The 23,340-nt window shown below is 39.2% G+C and overlaps 1 protein-coding gene and 1 pseudogene across 4 annotated transcripts in view; one reads left to right on the forward strand and one right to left on the reverse strand.

The window, feature by feature from the left end:
- tcea1 (transcription elongation factor A (SII), 1) overlaps positions 1–23,340 on the forward strand; it is a 77,364-nt gene that overhangs the window by 48,999 nt on the left and 5,025 nt on the right. For all 4 annotated transcript variants that reach the window (XM_069921487.1, XM_069921488.1, XM_069921490.1 and 1 more), the window contains 3 exons: positions 7,785–7,930; positions 13,429–13,485; positions 21,858–22,012. In XM_069921487.1, coding sequence (XP_069777588.1) covers positions 7,785–7,930; positions 13,429–13,485; positions 21,858–22,012 — 358 coding nt within the window. The remainder of the gene's footprint in view (positions 1–7,784; positions 7,931–13,428; positions 13,486–21,857; positions 22,013–23,340) is intronic.
- On the reverse strand, positions 127–6,321 carry LOC138752228 (phosphoserine aminotransferase-like; annotated as a pseudogene).

The following is a 23,340-nucleotide window of genomic DNA, read 5'->3' on the forward strand; positions in this document are numbered from 1 at the left end:
CCAACAATGATAAACAATGAGCTTTTGGCTCTTACACTTGGGCATAATTATTGTCTCAAATAATAATAACAGTTATAAATAACAATCAGATACAGTCAATTCCAATATTAGGTAGATCTTCTTTCTTCATGGGCCAGAGGTTACCAGTACATAGCTTGAAAAGAGTGATTTTACCACCACTCTGTGCCGATCTGTGTAGTGGGCAAGGGGCAAGGTCCAAAAAACAACAAAAATAAAGTCAGCCAATTTTGGGTTTCTTCTACTTTCACAGCACAGATCTGTGGACCTTTTAGCAGCTTTGTCAATAAACTCTGTTTCAAGAACACTGTCTCTGTTTGCATTCCCAATGCGTATTGGACTATTCATTTTGCTTCTGCAGGTTGAAGGAGCTAGAAAAACCTCGAAACCATTTGATCCATCATTAGCATCATAGTTTTGATTTCACAGCACTGTTCTGGTCCTTTGCTTCAGCACCCCCAGAATTTTTGATCCATTACAAAACCAATTCCATAATGTAAATACTCTGTTACTGGAGTGTTGTACATAGAATTGTAACTCTCTTTCACTTTATAGTCAAATATGATTGGACATTCTTTCAGTGCATCTACCAGAAGATCCTCTCTGATTATTACCACAGTCACCCTAGCATATCCAATATTTTTCTGAGTACCAGCAAAAATCAAACCAAAATTGGTTACATCCACTGACTTTGAAAGAAAATTTGAAGACTTGTCACAGGCCAGCATAGTTCCCTTTATGTCTGGGATAAAGGAGAATTTCACACCATGAGGTCTCATTGGCACAATAGTAAACGTAAGAAGCATTGGGTTCAAATTCCAATTGCTTTAATTGTTTAATTTTTAAGAAAAAAATACACTTAAAAAGAAGTACTCAATGAATGTATATATGCAAAAAAAATCCCTTAAAATGTGCATTTAAGCCTGGAAATAAACTCTCCATACCTTAAGAGAAAGGAAAAGAAACAGTGGACGAGGCAGGGGGGGAGGGGGTGGGGGAAGAAGATAAAGGAAAAGGGGAAAGAGCTGGCATCAATATTTAATACAATAAAAAAGAAATAAAAATATTTATAAGGGATGAAAATTAAATATAAAATATTTAATAAATAGAATAAACTATCCAGGTATTTAAATAATTCATATAAGGCTGTCTAATATCTATGAACATGTATTCATTTCTAAGTCTATAAGTAATTTTCTCCCAACTTTGCATTTCTATATTTACAACGATCAATATGTAAGAGAGAATCTGATTTCCACTGTACGCTATTGCCAAAGTGATTTTAATAAATTTGGATTTGCTTTTGGGGAAGTTAACATTCATGGCAGCCAGATTCCCTTTGGATTAGGAATAGTTCTGTAAGCATCAAGCTTGGGGTGCACAATATTCACTTTCCATATTGCTCTGCTTCTTTGGCTGCATTGTTAACTGCATAATCTGCATTCCTCTCTTTTAATCCAATAAGATTTAAAGGTAACAGCTCTGTCCATTTCCACCTCCTTGGAGAAAGATCACTTTGTAGTTTTCAGGAATTTTTAGTACTTCTTGCAAGTCATTTTCTGCAGTGCTAACAATTTTGATGAAGTCTGCCAATCTATGGCTCATTTCCAGAACACCAATTTCAAGCTCTCTGTAATCCAACAGCAACCAGGACTGGTTGTAGGAGCTATCTGGGACCAGCAGCAAAATTAAGTATTTGCTTCCTGCAACCTTCCATTGCAACCATGGTTAACTTCTGATAAATTAACAATGAATTTTAAAGAATAAAGGCAACTTCACATTCAGCGTCATGGAGGCCCTGATAAGATGGGTTACTTCTGAAACTAGTTTGGCTTTTTGGGTACAGATTGCCTTTATCTTCGCATTAGCATTTTGTTGTTCCTCTTGAAGATTGATGGTATCCATCTCCATATACTTGAGACTCATTCTTTGTGCTGATTTTTTTTGTTCCAGTTGTCTTCATCTCCAAAAGTGCTTTCTTTTTAGTCCTCAGTTCGTAATCTTTGGTACATCTCAGAAATTTCAGCGATGTATGATTCCACTGCATTTAGGTTTGCAGTTATTTTTTTTGTTTGACTATCCAATTGCCTCCTTTGGTCTACATTCATTAGAACGATAAGGAACTGCACTTTTCAAAAGCATTTAGCTTGAAATGACCTTGTGGTATATATAGATTTTGTTTTACAATGTATCATTTTTCTTCTTGATCTGATGGAGCTGAGTTTCTTTTAACACCTTTTAAATCATCAATTTAGTCTTTGCAGTTTCTATAGGAACATCATGAACTCTGTACTGCTCACAAAGATAGCTTGCTTTCTGTTCTGGTGCATCAATCTGCTCTTGCAAATACGATATAAGTCTATAACTTTGAAGTTCTAGTAGGTGGCTTCCTTGCACTGAAATAGTAGTTGCATACACCTCATTCATTTTTAGCCTCTGTTTATCTCGAATCTCATGAAGGAAGGTATCCATATCTTCCACCATGTTCACACAAACAAAGGGCCTCAGATCATTCAGTGAAATATGGGTTTCAACATACTTGGCATTCCTTAAATCCTTCATATTGAGCTAGAGCATAATTTGCTCACAGATGTGTGCACAAAATTTATTCCTCTTCTCTTTTATCTATAGTACAGCATTGTATGTATCTTTAAACCATGAATTTTCTGCTCTTACAAAAGAGGAATTAGTAAGGTACGCCCTCAGTGCATCTACACCATAAGTGTTAACAATGTGAATTGGATTTGGATAATTCTTGAGTTTGCTCATTTTCTGACCATGATTAATATGAAGTAACGGGTAACCAACAGTTCTATAATCATCCTCACACACATCAGCAAAGTGATGTAGTTGAGCAGATGTCACTGTCCCAAAGATTGTGGGTTTGAAACATCTGTCAACGTTAAAAGTCGTCCATCTTATGAAGATCCTGAATCCCACATATCCATTCCTGCACTTCTTTTTGTTTCTCAAATCATAACAACTCAGAAAACAATATTTCAATTAAGACGCTGTTTTTCTTTTATTACTTTCTCTCGCTCTACCTTGGCCTCTTCATTCCTTTTGTCATAGGCCTCCATCATTTGAGCACTGATTTTAGCATATTCATCAACAATTTTTTTTAATCTCTGCAATCTGTGCAACATTTTCCACATGCTTCTGTTTCCATTTCAAAATTGTACCTTTCCTGGACAGCAACCTCTAGTTTTACAGCTCGCATTTATACATCCATGTCTTTCTGGCTGTATTTTAAAACAATAGCACCTTCAGCAGGAACAGTAGATGCAAAGCTGGCTATTGCATATAGGGATTAAGGAAGATACATCCACCACTTCGTGATTATGATGAGGACAAATAGATCCAGCTTCAAGATCCATAATGGATCTTCCAGATCAGATTTTGTGTCCAAAGGATTAACCAGCGCCTTTATAAAACTTTTTTTTAAAGATAATCCAATGCAAGAATGACCATCAACTAGTTTGGCAGATTTTGAGACTAAATCCAAGGACTGCTTGGAGGTTCTTAGTCATCACTGAGGGACTCAGGAAAGTCAGTTCTGAACTGCTGTTCCTACAGCTCATCTAGTTTCACAACTGATATCCTTTTGACACTTGTTGCTGACGGCTCCTGAGCATTATCATTTTTTCCTCCAAATATCCATTAATCATCCAACCAAGCAAAGTTTTGACAGCGTAAGGTCCGTCTCCCACACTCTATTACATCCAGTGATTCCAGAGCCTTTGGTACATCTGAGCCAATCAGCAATTCTAGCTCAGAGCCAATTACAGGAATATGAACATTCCTCAGATAAGATTACCTATCAATATAATTTTGATGTGGGATGTTTCCTTTCTGCAAAGTGTTACAGATTATATTTTCTATATAAATGTCTTTAAAAGAGATAGATTGTGGGGGTTCAGTGTAGGTCATTTCACAAACAGAGTAACAAAACACATCTTAATTAAAATGCAAGACTTTTGCTGGAGCTACACATTCAAGCATCAGTGAATTTTGCAAAGACAATGGAACTTCTTTGTAAAGAATTTCAAAAGCAGGTGCAAATGAAAAGTCCAGGCTCAAGTGCTGATAAAGATCTTTCAAGGATTGGGTTTGGAGGCTTCAGAGGGGTTCTGGTTTTTACAAGTGTAGAGAGAGAGAGAGAGAAGTCAGTTCTGCAGCAGCTTTTGTGGCTGCAACTTGGCAAGTTGGCATTTTGAACCCATTTTGAAGGTGGGTTGTGAATTCTGAGTTCAGCCTGTTGAAAACCCTTGTAGTCCTAACAAGAGGAAATGGCTCTGAAATAAAGGAAACAAAAGGAACTCTGGTTACCTGGAAGAAGAGGTTATCATTTGGAAAACTCAAGATGGTGCAAATTTCTTTGGCAAGACACTGAAGTAACTGATCGGAGGAAATCAGTTTGTGTGTGTCCAACGAGCAACAAAAATCTCTCTGAAACCAACAAGAACCTTCCTGAGCGGTGACCATTTAACTTTAAGCACCAGAGCCTGGTGAATATTCATTAATATTAATTTCTGTGCACAGTATAAGAATTGTCTGATACTGGTGAAGTTGGAGAAGTAAACGATTGGACTATTAAAGCAAAGAACTTTCCTGAACATATACACATTATGTACACGTGCGCTTAGAAGAGGGTTAAATTAGGTTAAGTTAATAGTAATAAGTTAAAGTTTGATCCTGTTTTTATGTTTAAAGAAAATTAAAAGCAACTTTTGTTTAAATAACCATCGTCTTGGTGAATTTCTATTGTTGCTGGGTGTTGGGGTCCTCTGGACTCATAACAACAGGCATAGTCTTCTGAATGTATATGCCTGGGAGATCACAAAAATTGCTGTTATTTAGTACAGCAACCTCTAAGCCAGAAACAATTTTGGTTTCAATGACCTTCCTTTAACCCATAGTTCTCAAGAGAATAGTTGACCATCTTCCCTGAAGATTAAGCTTATTCATTACCATCTCTGTGCAAAATGATGCCGTGCTCCCTGGGTCAAGATATGCATAAGTTTGCACAATTGCATTTCCCTTCCTGGCCTTGACTATTGAGAGTTTGTTGTTATCTTTACCAGCCTCCAGAAGACTTCTAGTAGTCAGAACAAAGACTATAGCACTGTTTTTGGCAGCTTCCTTTCATTTTGTTTGCTCTTTTTACCATTTCCCTTCTTTGGTGGATATGCAGCTTTCTGGGATGCTTTAAACTGTGTATGTTGCAGCTGAGTTGCTTCTTGCAGTTTTTGCTAATGTGTCCTTTACACAGATGGCCAAAACATACTCCATTTTCTTTTAGGAAAGCAATTTTATCATAATGTGCTCTTTTTTCCAGCTGTGGACACATCTCCAAAGCATGTCCATCTCCACAGAACAAACACTTTCCTTAGTTTCCTTATCATTTTCCTTATCTGTAACTGTCACAGTGGTGGCAAATATGTCTTCTTTTATTTTTGGATGAGGCTGTGACTTGGACTTCCTTCCATCTTTGCTCACTGTTGGAATGTCTTTTGATATCTCCAAATACAGTATCTGTTGCAATCTTTAAGGAAATGTACCAAATTTTTAAAGGTGTCTCTTTGCTTGTGTTTTTCCTGGAAATCACAGAGCACAGTTCTCCATATCTCCATCAGTTTGTAGGGTATCTTCCTTATGATGACTAGCATATCAGCAAGCATGTAAAGATCCTGGATGCCGTTGATATCTTCCATGGCATTACAACATCCTCTTAGAAAGAGGGCATATACCTAGAGAGCTTTTGTATCCTCCGGTTTTATTGACAACCATGAAAGAGCCATATAAGCAGCAGCGTAAGATGTTGTCAAAATGCTCCTGTAGTAAAGACTTGGCTTACCTGAATCTTCTGTCTGAGGCCATATATCTGCAACTCCTTACAAATTCCCTTTTCTGTCCTTTTGTTCCAGGTAAAAGAGACAATCTCTGTGGTTTTTGTTCTTGCTTTTAGTATTGCGTTCAAAGGATTCAATGAACGCTTGGTACTGAAGTGGGTCACCATCAAAAACATGAATCTCCTTCTTGGGCATAGAAGAGAGACACTTGCAGCTAGATTAATGATGGAGTGATTTAAATTTGCCTTTCCATGACTGAGAATATGTTGCTCAGTTCACTGTTTCTTATAGCAGATAATGTAGCTGGAGATGTTGCATGTACATCCAAATTTCTGATGTTTGTCTGGAGTGTCAAGTGAGCTGCATTGAAAAATTGGATTTGAGCTACTGCAGTTGGTGTTTGTGGATTGGTAACACCATTCTTTGGGGGGATTTGTCCATGTGTATGCATGTCTTGTAACTGGTAAAAAAGGATCTGTCTTTTCTGGTTGACCTTTCTCAAGATATGACTTCATACCATTGGACACTTCAGAGAACTTCAGAGAAGATACTTCGAACACTGGGTCCCTTTTAAGCTCTTAGTACCTTCACTTTGGCCCTGGTAGCAGCAATATTTCCTTCCAGCTTCAGCTACTCTTTTTCCTCCTTAGCTGGCTCCTTAAGCAATTTTTGTCATATAACAAAATCAGCCATTTCAGCCTTAGTATTTTATACGTATACTGGAAGTTGGAGCTTGATCAAGAAGAACTTCATTTGCTGCTTCTGCCTCCAACATTTGACACACTGTCACCTGGTTGTATTTCATCCTGCATGTCTGATGATGCCTCTTTCTCCAGTTGGAATTGCACAACCTTTCCATCTTCATCCTCTTCACAACTATTTTGTGACACACCTTCAGCCACTTTAAATTCAGTCAATGTCTTCTGTAGTGGTTTTAATCTTGCCTCAATAGTGGCAGCAGCCATTTGAAGTGTCTCCATCCAACCGTCCACCAAGCTTATGCACTAAGCATGCACAACACGAGGACAAAATCAACATTCCCCAATGGACAAGTGGCAGCACCTCCAAACTGTTCAAACTAGATAAATACACAGAAGGAATCCACAAAAGTAATCCTACCACTTCTGATGACTGTGATGCGCTGCTGTCAGCAAGCGAGTTTCCACCACGGCAGGAGTCAATGATGTTGCTGTGATTCTCAGCAAATGATTCTGCCAGCATGTTCATAGGATGTTCTGTTCTAGGATTAGAAATTCTGGACCCTTCTGTGGCCGATGCTCAAAACGATGCAGGCGGATTGCTGTCAACAACCTGCACTCAGCATTTCCAACATGCTGTCATATTGCTTTCAGTATTGTTCCAAACCAGAGGGATGTTTCAACTCTGTCCAATTCAATCCTGTTCAATATTTTCTGATGACAAAAATGTAGTGGCTACTATCCACAAAAAAAATGCCGCTGAGAGGCTAAGTAGGCTCTTTACTGTGATGTGTTAGAACAAATTCACACCAAAGTCCAGATGAGTTTTAAATGGTTTATTAATTGACATAAAAAGACTCATAACATCCGTGATAACGTTCTTGAACTTGGTAACATTCCTGATAATATTGTCATGTGCTTGCCAACGATAGCGGTCAACAGAAAATACTGGAGCTCCGCTCACCCACCACCTACCCTGCCATTACAGTCAATGCAAGCTAACGTCTCAAGCAACCTCGCACAATCCCGTGCATGCGCCAACAACACCAGTCAATAGCACATGCACACTGGAAGGTACAGACCCTGGGACGCCACCGATGCCCGCAGCCTAACCGATAACAGTAAACAATACAAAGTCTTCATCTAGAAATCATTGAGAGTTAATCAACCAATTTAGATTCTAACTAAACACTTGAATTCTGATTTCCTTTTTTAGTTCAGGAAGCAATTCCAGTAATTCCCATGAAGCTTTCTATTCTCCATCACCTTTTCAACTTAAAAGTTATCCTCAAGCTCCATTCACCACTGACTCAGTACGGATTAAGTGTAGAGAAATGCTGGCAGCTGCAATGAAAACAGATGGTAAGTTGTACGTCAATTAACTTTTAAAATAAACAAATAGATATGTTTTTTAAAAAAGCTCATATCCATGGCAGTATTCCCATCTGTACAAATGCATTTCACTCCAGAAAACTAGCTGGCAGTCTTGAGCATTCTTGGTTCTGGATAATGGTTGAATCTTGCAGAATACATTCATTTAATGGGAGTAGATCTGGTTCTCATGAAAGGGCATGTCCATTGTGTGTACTCTACAGCACTGATCCATGAGGCACATCACTAGTCACAGGCCTCCAGTCTGAGAAGCAATCATCCACAACAACTCTCTGGCTTCTCCCATCCCGCCATTATCAAATCCAGTTCACTACTTCATGAATACTTAGCGTCTGAACCTTCCTGACTAACCTCCCATGTGGGACCTTATTAAAGTCCATGTAGACAACGTTCACATCCTTTCCTTCATCAACTTTCCTGGTAACCTCCTTGAAAATCTCTTTTAAGTTTGTTAAGCACCACCTACCATGCACAAAGCCATGTTGACTATCCCTAATCAGTCCATGGCTATCCAAATAATTGTATTTCCGATCTCTTAGAACACCTTCCAATAATTTATCTACTACTGACATCAGGCTCACTGGCATTAAATTTCCATTGTTGCCTAATTCCTTGAAAATGACTTCACAGTTAGATAAGCTTCACAGATAGACAAGGTCAAAAACAGCTTTTGGCTTATTGGCCTTCTTAAATCAATGTACTGAGCACAAGAGTTGGAATGATATGTTCAAGTTGTATACACATTTAAAAAATGGTGGCGCTACTGGAGCTGCTGTAACAGCTCTGTGGCCACAGGTCTGGACCATGAAAATCATGAAACCATTGAATTTCCGCTCAAATTGATGCCTCCTGTGCTGAGCAGTGTGCCATGAGGGGCTGTAGACTCGAGGGGAGCAACAGTCCAGTGCAACTGAATCCAGGAGAATAACTCTTTCCCCTCCCCCCCCCCCCACCCAAGGTGAGAAGGAGTAACATAGGAGATGACCCAACAGGGACAGAGTCCAAGGTAGCAGACCAGCGAGGGGCTTGGTGGCTGAAAGGCCCACACAACCTGTAGCTGATTTTCAGTCAAAGGATTGCTGTGGGCTACTGGTGAGTGGCAGTCAAAGGACCCATACAGGCAGGCTTATGGGACTGGGATTCGAGAGAGTGCTGAGGGTAAGAGTGGTTCTCAAAGCTCGGGTTGCCAATTGTTTGAAATGGTGTGTATGGCTGCAGGTGCTATGGGAGCGCTGGAGGTGAATCCACAGACACTCAGCATCTACAAAGGGACTCTCTTTTGCTTCTCTTTCTCTATTTGTTAGGGGTCCCAGGCAGTGCTCATGGTGACTCTTTCTTTGCCATATGGCAGACCAAGGTTGTATAACATTTTTAATGTATTAGTGCATAACATTGGTGAGCATTGCCTGCAGTTTTGGTCACCAACTTTCAATAAGATTGAAAGAGTGCAGAGAAAATTTACAAGGGCTCCAGTCAGTTGGTTCTATTCATTATCTTTCAGAAAAGTAATTGAATGTATACTATTGGAGGTTTTTTGTTATAAAATATCTGTTTGGCTGGAGCAAGTAAGAATTTTAGAAATGTGTATATTGTACAAATTACCATAAACTTAAACTCATTATCATTTAAATCTTTGAATAGAATATAGAATTTTTAAAATATTTGCAATTAAGCAATATATTCAAACATTCTTGGCATAGCCTTTTACAAAACATTAAGCAATCAATTTACATTAAACAGCAAGGTCTGCAGATGCTGTGATTGTAGTGCAATATACAAAACTGCTAGAGAAACTCAACAGGCCACGTAGCATCTGTAGGAACCAACATTTCAGGTTTCTTTATTTTTAAAATATTTTTTATTGATTTTAATGAAGAGCTTATAGTAATAATAAAATACAGTGAGATTATATGAATAGTTATACATAATTAATAAAACAATCAGTATTTCAAAAACAAACATAACTTGTAAAACATATCCATGATTTGTTGCCCAGGTAGTATTTTTTTAAAAAGGAACTAATAATGGGAAAAAAAGAAAAAAGGAAAATAATTAAAAAAGGAGCAACAAAAAGAAAAAAACACAGTACCCTTCCCTAATAGAATTGCTATATATGATTCGCATTCATTAAAAGAAAAACAAAAGGAGAAAAAAAATGGACAAGACTCGTCAGACAATGCAATTACATTGAAGTGAAATTATAAAATAAGAAAATGAGTCATAAATGACCCCCACAGCATCTGACATCTTGTATCTGAATTATTAACTGAATAATTAATCTTTTCCATATTCAAACAGGACATGATGTCACACAACCATTGATCATAAGTAGGTTGGGGAACATCCCTCTATTTACGTAAAATCGCACAATGAAGCACCATGTCGACGCAAAACAGAAATACCCATGAACCTATCCCCTGTCCCCTCCAGTCCAACCCCCCCCCCAAGTCTGCTTAATAGACTAACAGCTTGCTAAATAATAAATCAGAAACCCACAATCTTCCAGTGGAGATTAAATGTTCCCGCTCAAAAGCAAAATAATAAACATTACCCCTGCAGCTGTTCATACCAGACCAGAGGAAGTCATGTTTAGGCTAAATCACAATGCACATCAATAAAAAAAGTTTGAAGACTTCTCATAAAGTTTTAAATAGTCTATAACAGGATAAAAAAAATTGTTTATCCCATTTAGATAGAAAAGTCCTAACCGTACATACAATCAAAGTGTATTGATGTCTTTCCATTCAACCACTCCAAATTCAATCGACTTGCATTAACAATACTTTTCCTGTGAAAGCCTTAAAAAAACAAATGAATGAACCTCTAACATATTAAAGTTCAATCATTGGTGTAAAACAATCATTTAACAGAAAAAAAAAGAGAAAATGTCATTCAAGACTTGAAGTGGGAAGTTTGTAAATGTAAACCTCATCCACTGTACAAAACAATTTTTCCTGCTGGGAAGAGAAATGCAAAGATGTGCTGGATACAGCAATGAGGACTTAAACCCATGCTTGAATGGCTCATACATAACTTCCCTGTTAACGGCCCACTGCTTCATAACTTCGAGGTAGTAATCTTCCACGATTCTAAATTGTTTGCTGTGATATTGCAGTGTACCTCTACGATGGGGTTCACGGATCAGCAGTTCCTTCGTTTGATAGCGGTGTAGGTGTATAACCACCGAATGTAGTTTTTGCCCCGATTTAGGCTTAGGCAATAGTGAACCATGCACTCTTTCAAGCTCCACTGGTGTCAGAAACCTCTCTTTCCCAAACACCATTACCAACAGGTCAGAAAAAAATTTAGTAAGCTTGCCAGCTTCAGTACCTCCAGCCAAACCTATGATATGCAGATACTGCCGTCTACTTCGACTTTCCAAATTGATAATTCTCACTGTTAACTTCTTGTTATTATCCTCCAGGTGACAAACCTGGTCGCTCAAATCTATTAAATTCTGCTGAGATGAAATGCTCAGCTTGTTTGTCAGTAGAAGACAGACCTGTGCAAGTTGATTTTTCAATGCCAAAAACCTAACATTTAGAATTTTAAATGCTTCACAGATCAATGCTTTGACCTACTTAAGTGCTTCAAAGAAGCCCTCAGTAGTTGAGTTTGCCAATGGATTATTCTGAGTTTCATGTTTCTTTCTATTTTCTTCTGACCTTACCATACCTTGTATCCATTTCAACTTAGAGGAAAAAAGAATACCGAGCTGTGATAGAGATGACTACTCCATATCACTCCCAACTGGAAGTCCACATTTCAGTTTAACAGGAAATCTGCAAATGTTGGTTAACCTTTGCTTCCTATAGATGCTGTGTGACCTGCTAAGTTTATCCAGTGCTTTTGTGTATTACAACCAATCAAGTTGCAGCAGGTTTTATTGGCTATGTTCTACCGGAAGATCCATTGCTGACAAGGGCAGACCAAACAGATTGGGAGCGGGGCAGGAAGTAGCTTGTGATTCCCAGTAGAAACCAGAATATAACTTTGTTCATTTGGATGTAGCTAATATCATTGTTCAGAGATTGAGGTCCACACTCTTTATTGCATGATGTATAGAAGAAGGCATTAGCAGATTTTTGATTTCAGTTTTATTATCAGAATACATGACATCACATTCAACCCTGATATTATTTTTCCTGTGAGCCAGGCAGCATTAACCCCCAAAAAATCTTTACACAATGTGCATATGTGAACCAATTAAATAATGTAAACAACTGACTTTTTTTTTCCTCTCTGTATTGCACAATTAAGTGCAAAGCAAAAATCTTCAGTTTGTGATGGAAACATGCAGAATATCACTATGTGTGTCTTGTAAATACAATCTGTCCAGGCTGGATTTGGAATATGAAAGTAGGGTTATAGGAAATTTTCTGTTTGCCAGCTGTGACAAAATTATACATATGCCTGTTATATCAATAATTCTGTCATGTCAACCTAGGAAATGGAAGAAATAGGCTGATCTACCCATCACATTTGTTCTGCTATGTAATAATCTGACTTTTTAAAAATGATTTCACTGTCACTTCCATGTACTACCACCACATTCTTTGTTTCCCTTGATATCTTAAAATATCAGTTTCTATCTTGGTATACTAAAGATTGGAGCTTCAGACCATTCCAAAGCTTTAGTATCCTTTGGATGAAAACATTTGTTTTCTTTCCTGAATGGACAGATTATTTGAAACTATGATATCCAGGATTGGGTGGTTCTATAACCAGAAGAATTATCCCTGCAGTTGCCCTAGTCATTCTTCTCATTCTTCTGAATTCTCGGGAGCATAAGCCTAGTCTACTTAATTAGTTAACCTGAAGAGTTGTAGAATAAGTCCCTTGATGAAGTTTATCTACTGGCTTTATGATTGGCCTTTAATTGAAGTGGTGGATAGGTTTTTAATGTTCCAGTGACTACTGATATACTGTAGAGAAAATTGGATTTGGTGATGATTACCCAGAGAGTTTTTTTTTGTGAAATTAAACCAGGACATTCATTATCATCATCTGAAATTACATTATGGTACTTATTTGATTTGGTCGTTACGCTGACACCAACCTTTTCTTTTGTGAAAACCCAGATTAACCTTTCAGGTCAAGGCCCTTCAAAGGATCCTGACCAATGATGTTAACTGACCATTTCTCTCCATGCCTGCTGTTTGACCAGTTATGTGTCTGTAGCTTTTCATTCTTTGTTAATTGATTCCAGCATCTCCCGTTCTTGCATTTCCCTGGAAATACCTTGTCTTTTCTGGTGCACTCACATGTGTTTGGGGGTGGACCGTGTTGCACGATTGATGGTGTTTTGTGTGAGTGGATTAAGGAGAGGTTCTGGGTATTGGGGGCAAGGGAGGGGATAATTTCTTTCTGTTGGTGTGTGTTTGGAGTGTACATGACAGGTGGGTAGGGAAGGACGTGTATTAGTATTAAAATTGTTTCTCATTACTGTTTTTTGCTTTTCTGTTTAGATGATTATATAGCTATTGGCTCCGACTGTGACGAGCTTGGAGCTCAAATTGAGGAAAATATCCTTCTCAAGAAATAATCTGAGGTATTGATTGTTTGTAGTCAGAAGGTGGTTGAGGAGCCAACTTCAAAATGACTGTCCTTGGAAGTAGTACATCAACAAGTACATGCATTAAAAATTGGTGAGGGTGGTGGTAATGGTTAAAGACTAAATGAGATTATAATAGTTCTGTGAATTTGCCTGAAAATAGTTATTGGCCTACAGTTTATTCAGGGTTTTCTTTCCTTTCACCTGGCTTCTATTGACAAGACTTGGAAGCTAGTGCAGCAATTGAGAACTAAGAGCAAGGATAGGTAACTAGCATTTCGGGCTTGAACCCCTTGTCAAATTATGAGCAATAAGGTACCTAAATAAAATGGTGGGGGAGGGGCAGGAGGAGGAGCAAGTCCCACAGGCAAGAGGTTAAAGGTGGATATGGGTGGGAGGGGAAAAGAGAAATAAATCTGGGAAGTTATAGCTCCATGAATGGAAAGGAAAGGGGGTTGGGAGCTGGAGAAAGCAGACAGAGGGATGAGGAAAGAGAGACACACAAGGGAGAGGCCTAATGGAAACCAGAAAAGTCGATGTTAATGCCATCTGTTTTGAGAATGCTCAGATGGAATATAAGGTGTTGTTCCTCCAATTTGTGGGTGGCCTCCCTTTGACAGTGCTTGAGGCCTGGGACAGACATGTCATTGTGGGAGTATATCCTTAGAACCATAGAAAACTAGACCACAGAAAATAGGCCATTTGGACCTTTTAGTCTGTGCTGAAATATCCTTCTTGTCCCATTGACCTGGACCTATTCCATAATGCTCCAGACCTCTCCCATCCATGTACCTATCCAGTTTATTCTTAAAACTTAGGAGTGAGCCCGCGCTTACCACGTCAGATGGCAGCTCGTTCCAAACTCCCACCACTCTGTAAGTGAAGGTTCCCCCTAAATCTTTCACTCTAAAGCCATGTCCTCTCCTAATCTAAATCAAAAGAGCCTACTCGCATTAATTCTGTCTATACCCCTCATAATTTTGTAAACCTCTATCAAACCTTCCCTCATTCTTCTATGCTCTAAGTAATGAAGTCCCAACCTGTTCAGTTTTTTCCTGCAACTCAATTTCTGAAGTCCCGGCAACATCCTAGTAAATCTTCTCTGCATTCTTTCAATCTTACTGATATCCTTCCTATAGTTTGGCAACCTGAACTGCACACAATACTCCAAATTTGGTCTCACTAATGTCTTATAGAATATCACCTTAACATCCCAACTCTTGTACTCAATACTTTGATTTATGAAGGCCAAGATGCCAAAAGTTTTCTTTACAACCCTGTCTACATGTGATGTCACTTTCAGGGAATTATGTATCTGTATTCCCAAATCCCTCTGTTTCTCTGCACTTTTCAGTGCCCTACCATTTACTATGTATGTCCTTCCAAAATGCAACACCTCACACTTGTCTGCATTAAATTCCATCTGCCATTTTATGGGCCATTTTTTCATTTGGTCCAGATCCCTCTGCAAACTTTGAAAGCCTTCCTTGCTGTCCACAACACCTCCAATCTTAGTGTCATCAGCAAACCTGCTGATCCAATTTCCCACATTATCATCCAGATCATTGATTTAGACAACAAATAACAATGGTCTCAACACTGATCCCTGAGGCACACCACTATTCACAGGCCTCCATTCTGAGAAGCAATCATCCACTACCACTCTCTTTTTTCTCCCATTCAGCCAATTTCGAATCCACTTTACAACCTCTTCATGGATGCCTAGTGTTTGAACCTTCCTGATTGACCTCTCATGTGGGACCTGTTCAAAGGCTTTGCTAAAGTCCATGTAGACAAAATCCACAGCCTTTCCTTCATCTACTTTCTTGGTAACGTCCTCAAAAAAACACAAGATTCGTTAACCATGAGCTGCCTTGCACAAAGCCAAGCTGACTATCCTTAGTCGGCCTTTGACTGTCCAAATACTTGTATATCTGACCTCTCAGAACACCATCCAGTAATTTACCTACTACTGTTGTCAAGATCACCAGCCTGTAATTTCCTGGTTTACTTTTGGAGCCTTTTTTAAACAACTGAGCAGCATGAGCTACCCTGCAATCCTCCGGCACCTCCACTGTGGCTAAGGACATTTTAAATATTTCTGCTGGCCTATGCAATTTCTACTCTAGTTTCCCTCAAGGCCCAAGGGAATTTCATGTTAGGCCTGGGGGATTCAATTTAGGGCAGCAAGCACCTCCTCCTCTTTAATCTCTATATGTTCTCTGCTTGTTTCCCTTCCTTCCTTATAAATCATACCAGTTTCCTGTTTAAGATCTCTCCCAATTCTTGAGGTTCAACACATAGTTGACCACTCTGGTCCTCTAGGGGACCAATTTTGTCCCTTACTCTTAATATACTTGTAGAAACCCTTAGGGATTACCTTCACATTATCTGCCAAAGCAACCTCATGTCCTTTTGCCTTCCTGATTTCCTTTTTGGATATTCTCTTGCATTTTCTATACTCTTCTAGTACCTCATTTTCTCCTTTCTCCTTGTTACCTATACCTGCTATACACATCTCCCTTCCTTTTTGCCAGATTGCTAATATCCCTTGAAAACCAAGGTTCCCTATGCCTTTTAGTGTTACCTTTAATCCTAACAGGAACATGCAAACTGCACTCTCAAAATTTAGCCTTTAAAAGCTTTCTCCAATTTAGAATCTCAGTTCAAGGACCAGACCTATCCTTATCCATAATTAATTTGAAGCTAATGACATTATGGTCGCTGGACCCAAAATGTTTGTCTACACATACTTCTGTCACCTGACCTGTCTGGTTCCCTAATAGGAGATCAAGTATTGCATCCTCTCTCATTGGTAGTTCTATATATTTGATTTGATTTACAGCCCTTTTATAGTATGGGAGTCCCAGTCAATATGTGGAAAGTTTAAAATCTCCTACTATCACAACTTTTTGTTTCTTACATCGGTCTGCTATCTTTCTACAGATTGGCTCCTCCAATTCTTTCTGACTATTGGGCGGTCTATAATACAACCCTATCAGTGTGGTCACACCTTTCCCATTCCTCCACAACTGTATCCATATCGCTTCTGTAGACAATCCCACTAGGCTGTCCTGTCTAAGCACACTGTGATATTTTCCTTGACTATCAATGCTGCTACTTCTTTCATCTCTTCCCCCTTTATCTTGTCTGAAACAAAGGAACCCCGGAACATTGAGCTGCCAGTCCTGCCCCTCCTGCAACCGTCTCACTAATAGCAATAATGACATAATCCCATGTGCCAATCCACACCCTAAAATTGTCTACCTTTCCAACAATACTCTTTGCATTGAAATAAATACACCTGAGAATATTTCTATCATGTACCAACCTGTGATTTCAGTCTATATATGCAGTCCTCACATAACCTTTATCTTCCTCCACCTCACTATCTACTCTAACACTCTAGTTCCCCCCCCTGCCCCCACCAACGAGCAGCACTTACAAACCTATCCACAAGGAAGTTAGTCCCCCTCCAGTTCATGTGCAAACTATCCCATTGGAACAGACCCCACCTTCCCTGGAACAGAGCCCAATTGTCCAGAAACATGAAGCCCTCCCTCCTGCACCAACTCTTTAGCCATGTATTTAGCTGCATTAACTTCCTTTTTCTAGCTTCACTAGCACGTGCCACTGGTAGCACTCTTGAGGTACTAGGTCATAAAGGTTTTATATTTAGGAGATGCTGTCTTGTTTAGTTATAATGCATTTACAGTTGTCACATTCTGCAACCACTGATCACTAGAGGAGGAGAGAGTGAAAGTTTAAATTTGATATTTAGGTACCCGCCCTTCAAATGGGCTGCATTAAATGGTGTGGAATTGCTTGAGTATTGTTGGAGCTGTTTTCATTCATGCAAATGAAAAGTTCCTGTATTCTGTCACACTTTTATACTGAGTGGATGATGGGAAGAATTTATGGAGTCATGGGTCTAGGAACTATTCAGACCCAAAATTTTGTTCAGTGAAAAAAAAAATAGTCCTGTGTTTTGAAAAGTATACTAACTCAGAATGGAACAGTTTTATGCATGTTTTTGGGTAAAATTATCATCTTTATTTCCTGTGGGATTTTTGTTCTTTGCATTTGATTTCATGGCATCATTCATTGTGCCACACACAAAATTAGTCTGCAGTGCTATTTTTCACTGTGCTGCTCTTTAAATCAATGGTCTTGCAGAACAAACAAATCTTGCCATATATGCCATTGTATAGAATGACTCTGTATATGACGATCCTGCAATTTCCACCTTAAATAGTTTAGAGCGATACCTTTGTATAAGACCCTAAATCTGGCACCTACCGCTGACTAGTGGATGCTGTTAAAAGCAAATCACAATATTTTAATGATATTATTAAAAAAATTAAATTTTATTTGAATATTTTAAAATAAACCACTAGCTCCTGTTACAGGCAGTTTAAAGCCTGTACAGAGACAACAGCAGTCCAGGTGCTTCAGAAGAACGCTATGACTTTGCAGTGTTACGTTGCAGACCAGCAGCAATAAAATTAACCAAAGCAGTATTATTTTTTAAGTAATATATTTATTAATAATTACTATTAACATAACACTTTAATTAACTTATTTAAACGTAAGCTCCAACTGTGTGCTAATATACTTATGTTAGTGTGTGTGTATGTGTGTGTGTCTCTGTGGAATACCCAAACCATTACATGGATATGTCAATCTTCTGTGTTTCCACAGATTTCCATATTTTTTAAATCCAGTTCTGTGTTTTTAAAATCCACCTCCATGTTTTAAAAATTTTATCAGTGCCCTCTCAGCCTGCTCTTTCTTCCTCTACTTGTTCCTTACGGTGCTAGGATGTTGTGCTACCATGGCTGCCACATTTCCTGCAGTATAGCAGCACATCCCCATGCACTCTCCTTTGGTTGCAAAGCATTTCCGACTTGTTGCAATGTCATGCCGTTTATGTCATTGGCACTCCCTTGTGTTTTTACCCATATCTCGAAAACCACGTGTGAAGAAATGATTGGGGAAAGATTAATTGCTTTTAAGGTTAGCTGAAGAAAAACCCTGAGTAATAGATGAACATAAGTGCAAAGTTACAGTTTGGGCACGGCTCTGCCTGGGGATTGGATGCAGATTGGGCAGTGTTGCTGCCTGGTGATTTAGGACAGTTGGGCAGGGGAGCTGCCTGGGGATTGGGTGCAGGGTAGTAGTTACTACTTGGGGATTAGATGCAAGTTGGGCAAGGGTACTGCGTGGCATGCTGGGAACTCATTATGGGCAAGTACTGCTTGGGGCCAGGAGAACCAGACACTCTGGTTTGTCCATAGGTCAAGCAGGTACTGCCTGGTGATCTGGAAGTGGCTTGAAGTCTGGGTACAGATGGTAGTGTCTGTCTGATATACTGTGTTCACAAAAAAATGATTTTGTTTAAAATGACTTTTTTTAATGGGTTGAAACTGGTAATTTTGTGTGTACATTTTAAAAAAAATTCCAAATGGGGTCATTGGCCCCCACACCCCCCCCAACAAGGGGCATTGCATCCCCTTGACCCCGCTGTGTGCCTCATACAAGCACTCTGCTCTTTTCCTCTTTATTTGACCACTCACATGCCTGATTACAGCTTAGGCACAATCCCGGAAAGTTGGTTAATAGTTCTGTCTTGGAAATCCTGTATTGAAACTCAGTCTTTTAAACTAATGCCCAGAAGTAATTACGAAGCAGGTGGGAGTGGCCGGACTACTGAAAACTCACGAATCCTTGTTGAGTTTCTTGCTGAGAAATGGCCTTTCACATGAATGGTTGTCACAACGCCCATTTTTCTTGTGTGGGGGAACGAAACATGTGACTTCCATGGTGCTTCTAAACCCGACGCACGGGTTAGTCAAAATGGCCATCACAATGGTCACGATCCACTGCAGCAATTCTATTGCTTCTTTTACTCAGATATTGGTCAATCAAAGTGAACCTTTTCTTTGGTCATGGTGGTTCATTAATTGCTCTGACAAGGAGAATTACCTGAATTGTCCATTGCACACAAAATCATTCCACCTCTGAGTTCATTAGAGTGGGCCTGGTGGTCATATCTGCTGTCTCTTTAAGAGTCCTACTCATGTGATTCCCTCTCACCACTTGTCTTCCTGGATAAAGCAACAAATGTTTCTCCCTCTTCTTCCAGAGGATAAACAGTCAGTAACTGATTGTTGCCACTCAGTTCTCTTCACAATTGTCAATGATTGCAGCTGGTACTAACCCTTAAAGTGACAGTCTCTAAATGAAAGAAGCTCGTAATAGCAAATAACTAATGGACATGCACGAGATTGATTCGGAGCCACCAGGAATATGACAGTGGTGTTGAGACTTCATCGACAAGGAAAGAATTTTGGACCCATTGTATAAGAGAACCCAATTTTTAGATGAAATATTTAAATTTTGAGGATCGGCCTACACAATGCCATATACAATGCTTATTCCCCATATTTTGTCTACGAATTCTTAAAGGACTAATGCTTAAACTATTTTATTTGTCCTCGAATGAATTGTAACTCCCAGTGATCTTCAATACAGCTTTGCTTTTGTGTCTGGATTGGTTGACCACTGTTATTTACCAGTTCATTTGGATGCCCCCAGTCTCTGGCACCACTGTCATTCCTTTTTCCCATCATTTATCATAGCAGCCATTCATTCAGTTACAAACTAATTTTTAGCTGGAAGTTTAAGACCAATTGTGGCATGTCCCTTTAAGAGCTTGATACAGAGATTGCACTAGCTCATTTTGTGCTGACACATGAGAACTTGCAATGAAATCTATTCTGAAACTGACAATGGCAAATAGTGAAACTAAACAATGCATTCCTTTGAGTTTAGCAAAGTTTTTATCTTTAAATGACTCCCATAGACAATGTTTGGGGAATCCACAATTATGACAACACCAAAATAAAAGGGGTGTGAAGCAATTTCTAAACTCTGTGTCGATAGCTCTATCCTATTCTTATTCCAGCAGGGTTTAAGGAATAGTACATGAATTTTTTTTTTGGCATGTGACACCTTGCAAGGCTTGAATCTACAAGATGTTTTGCAGGCTATCCCACTATGTGTTCTTTCCCTATTTACGGGGACCAATTGCCTCAATATAAATGGGCACTTTCCTCTGTGCCTCTCTGTTTGTTCCAACATGGAGACAGCACAGACCTCCACTAGAAACCTTGTTCTTGGATATAGTAAACCACAGGGGTTGTCTTTGGTCTGACAGCTGACTGAACTCCCAGATGTACCATGAAAACTTTTCTCATAAGATTAGTGGGTTGTCAGTGTGTTTGGAGATTTAAATGTTTGTGACTGTCCACTGATTATCACCAACGTTCATTAATGCCCAGGATATAAATATTTGATTGTGAACTTTCCTGGTTTCCTGGCCTGTGGAAGAAATATGAAGAATCCATCAGAGCAGTAGAAGGGCAGTTGCAACTCCACTAGGTGGCACTACTGAATTAAGCTAATGCCATTACTAGAAGTGAGCATGGACTTGACAAATCCAAGCATTGTTTTTGGCAGGGAAGATTTGTCAAGTTGACAAATTTATAATTTTTTTTGGAAGAGGCGTTTTTAAATCTTTTCATTATATTGAAACTTTGGCAATATGTTATGGATAAATGGTCTAAATTCTTCTTTGCCACTGTTGCATTTGTAAGCATTCCATTAGCATCTGAACAAATCAATGACCTAGCATATTGCTTTCTAACCTGAGCTATTCTTGTATTTGTAGGTCAGCAGGAATTATTTCACAATGTGAAACAATGTCCTAATCTCCTTTCAATCCACCCATCACCTTTTCCCTTGTGGTGTTGAAGTGCATCCATCGTAGAACAAATTTTGTGAAGAAAATGTGTGTCGGCTCTAATTCTACCTATACAACAAAGTTTGGGCTTTTGTCAAAGAAGAATAAGATCTGGAGATTGCTTGGCATAAGCAGTCTTGTGAAGGTCCATGTATTGACCAAGTTGTAAAATATTGTTTCTTAATCATTGTAGATTCCTCATACGGGTACCGGAAGATCCTATAAATAACCAACAGGGAGAACCTGTCATCTCTTTATCAGAGATCAAAGTTTCTCCTTCTGATATTAAATTAATATTATCCCTTTTATTAAGGGACGTAAAAAAAGTAGATAAATCCAAGAGTCATTTAGATTTTGTCACAAGATAATTGCTGCACTTAGGAAATTATCAGTGTTTGTTCTATATAATTGGAATAGGAGTAATATTTGGATAGCTGTAGAATGATGGGTTAAATAGGTGTCCTGGTATTTAAATAATAACAATTAATATGATTTTTAACAAGTTAGAACCTGCTCGAGTTTCCTTAACAGTTTCTGACGTGTGTATCAAGAATTTAAAAATACAGATATGAAATATAAAAACAGAGTGAGGAGCAGAATCGCAAATTTGAAAGATACAAAGAATCCGAATCTGAGGAGGAATGTTCTATGTGGAAATATTGCACCAGATAGACTGGCAAAAATGACGGCAGAGGTATGAACATAATTTGTTTGAATTCTACTTGCGTTATCAGCTAAAACAATATTGAACTTCTCACATCAATCAAGAATGAGCTTCCCAATCCAAAGGGTGACTTCTGGTAACACAGTAGAAATTGTATGTGTAGTTCATCCATGCAAGCAACCCCAGTTGTACCAAACTGCTTTGTTTGCTGTTGTAGATACACAGTTTACTTGGAAACATCTTTATTGCATGTGAGATGAAGGTATCAGAGCCAGTGGAAATCAAATGGCAGCGACTTTAATCTTGAAAGAATTACTGGATGAGAGAAAGAGGGCAATGATTGGGGAGTAGGAAATGCACATGGTTTCTGGGAAATGTTGGATGGCAGGAAGAGGGGGGGGGGGGAAATGTGTGTTCATTTTGACATTTCATTATGTTGTGTTATGTTTTGTCTGGGAGTTGGGTACTATTAGTATCTGTCAAAGGCCAGAGTTTTGACTTACTGAAACTAAGCTTGGTACTGTATTTATTACCGTATATACTCGTGCAATCATCAAATTTTTTCGACCACTTTTTCGGGCCAATAAAGGGAGAAGGTTGACTTTTACATAGGACAAACTTTTGACGTAGTCGGCGTCAGGAGTTCGGATGGCCGGAACCTGGTGGCAAGTCCACGGTCGGGGCATCGGGAGCTTGGAGGGGTAGGCGGCTTGGGCGAGGATCTGCAGTCGGGAGTTAGTATGCACGGGTGTCTGGGATGTTGGGAGTTAGTATGTTTGGGTGGCTGGGGCAAGGATCCATGGTTGGGAGCTAGTATGCATGGGCGGCTGGGGCATCGGGAGTTTGTATGCATGGGTAATCATGGCAAGGATCTGTGGTTGAGAGCTAGTATGCGTGGGCAGCCAGGGCATCGGGAGTTATGCTCAGGCAGTTGGGGCAAGAATCCACGGTTGGGAGCTTGGATGGGCAGGCGGCTGTGGCATCAGGTGTTCAGATGGGCGGGCATCCAGGCTGAGGATCCCAATTTGGAAGCTTGAACGGGCAGCTGGGGTGTCAGGAGCTCAGGGGGTAGTCAACTTTTACACGGATCATACAAAAACACCCGATTTTTGGAGGGGGGTCAAAAAAGGGGCGATGGTCAACTATTACACGGTATCAACGATTAACACGAATATATATGGTAATTGCCATGCAGTGTTTAAATAGTCATAACTGAAAAAAGTTAATAAGGATTTAGTTGAGTCAGTGGTGTGTTTTTTTTTGTGTTTGATGTAAAAATATGTAAAGCAGATTTTTAAAAAAAAATTTTGACCTTTAAACAGGAAAGCCGGCGGGCACTGTGATTGCAGTGCAATACA

This window comes from Narcine bancroftii, chromosome 2 (assembly GCF_036971445.1).
Source record: "Narcine bancroftii isolate sNarBan1 chromosome 2, sNarBan1.hap1, whole genome shotgun sequence".
Lineage (NCBI taxonomy): Eukaryota > Metazoa > Chordata > Chondrichthyes > Torpediniformes > Narcinidae > Narcine > Narcine bancroftii.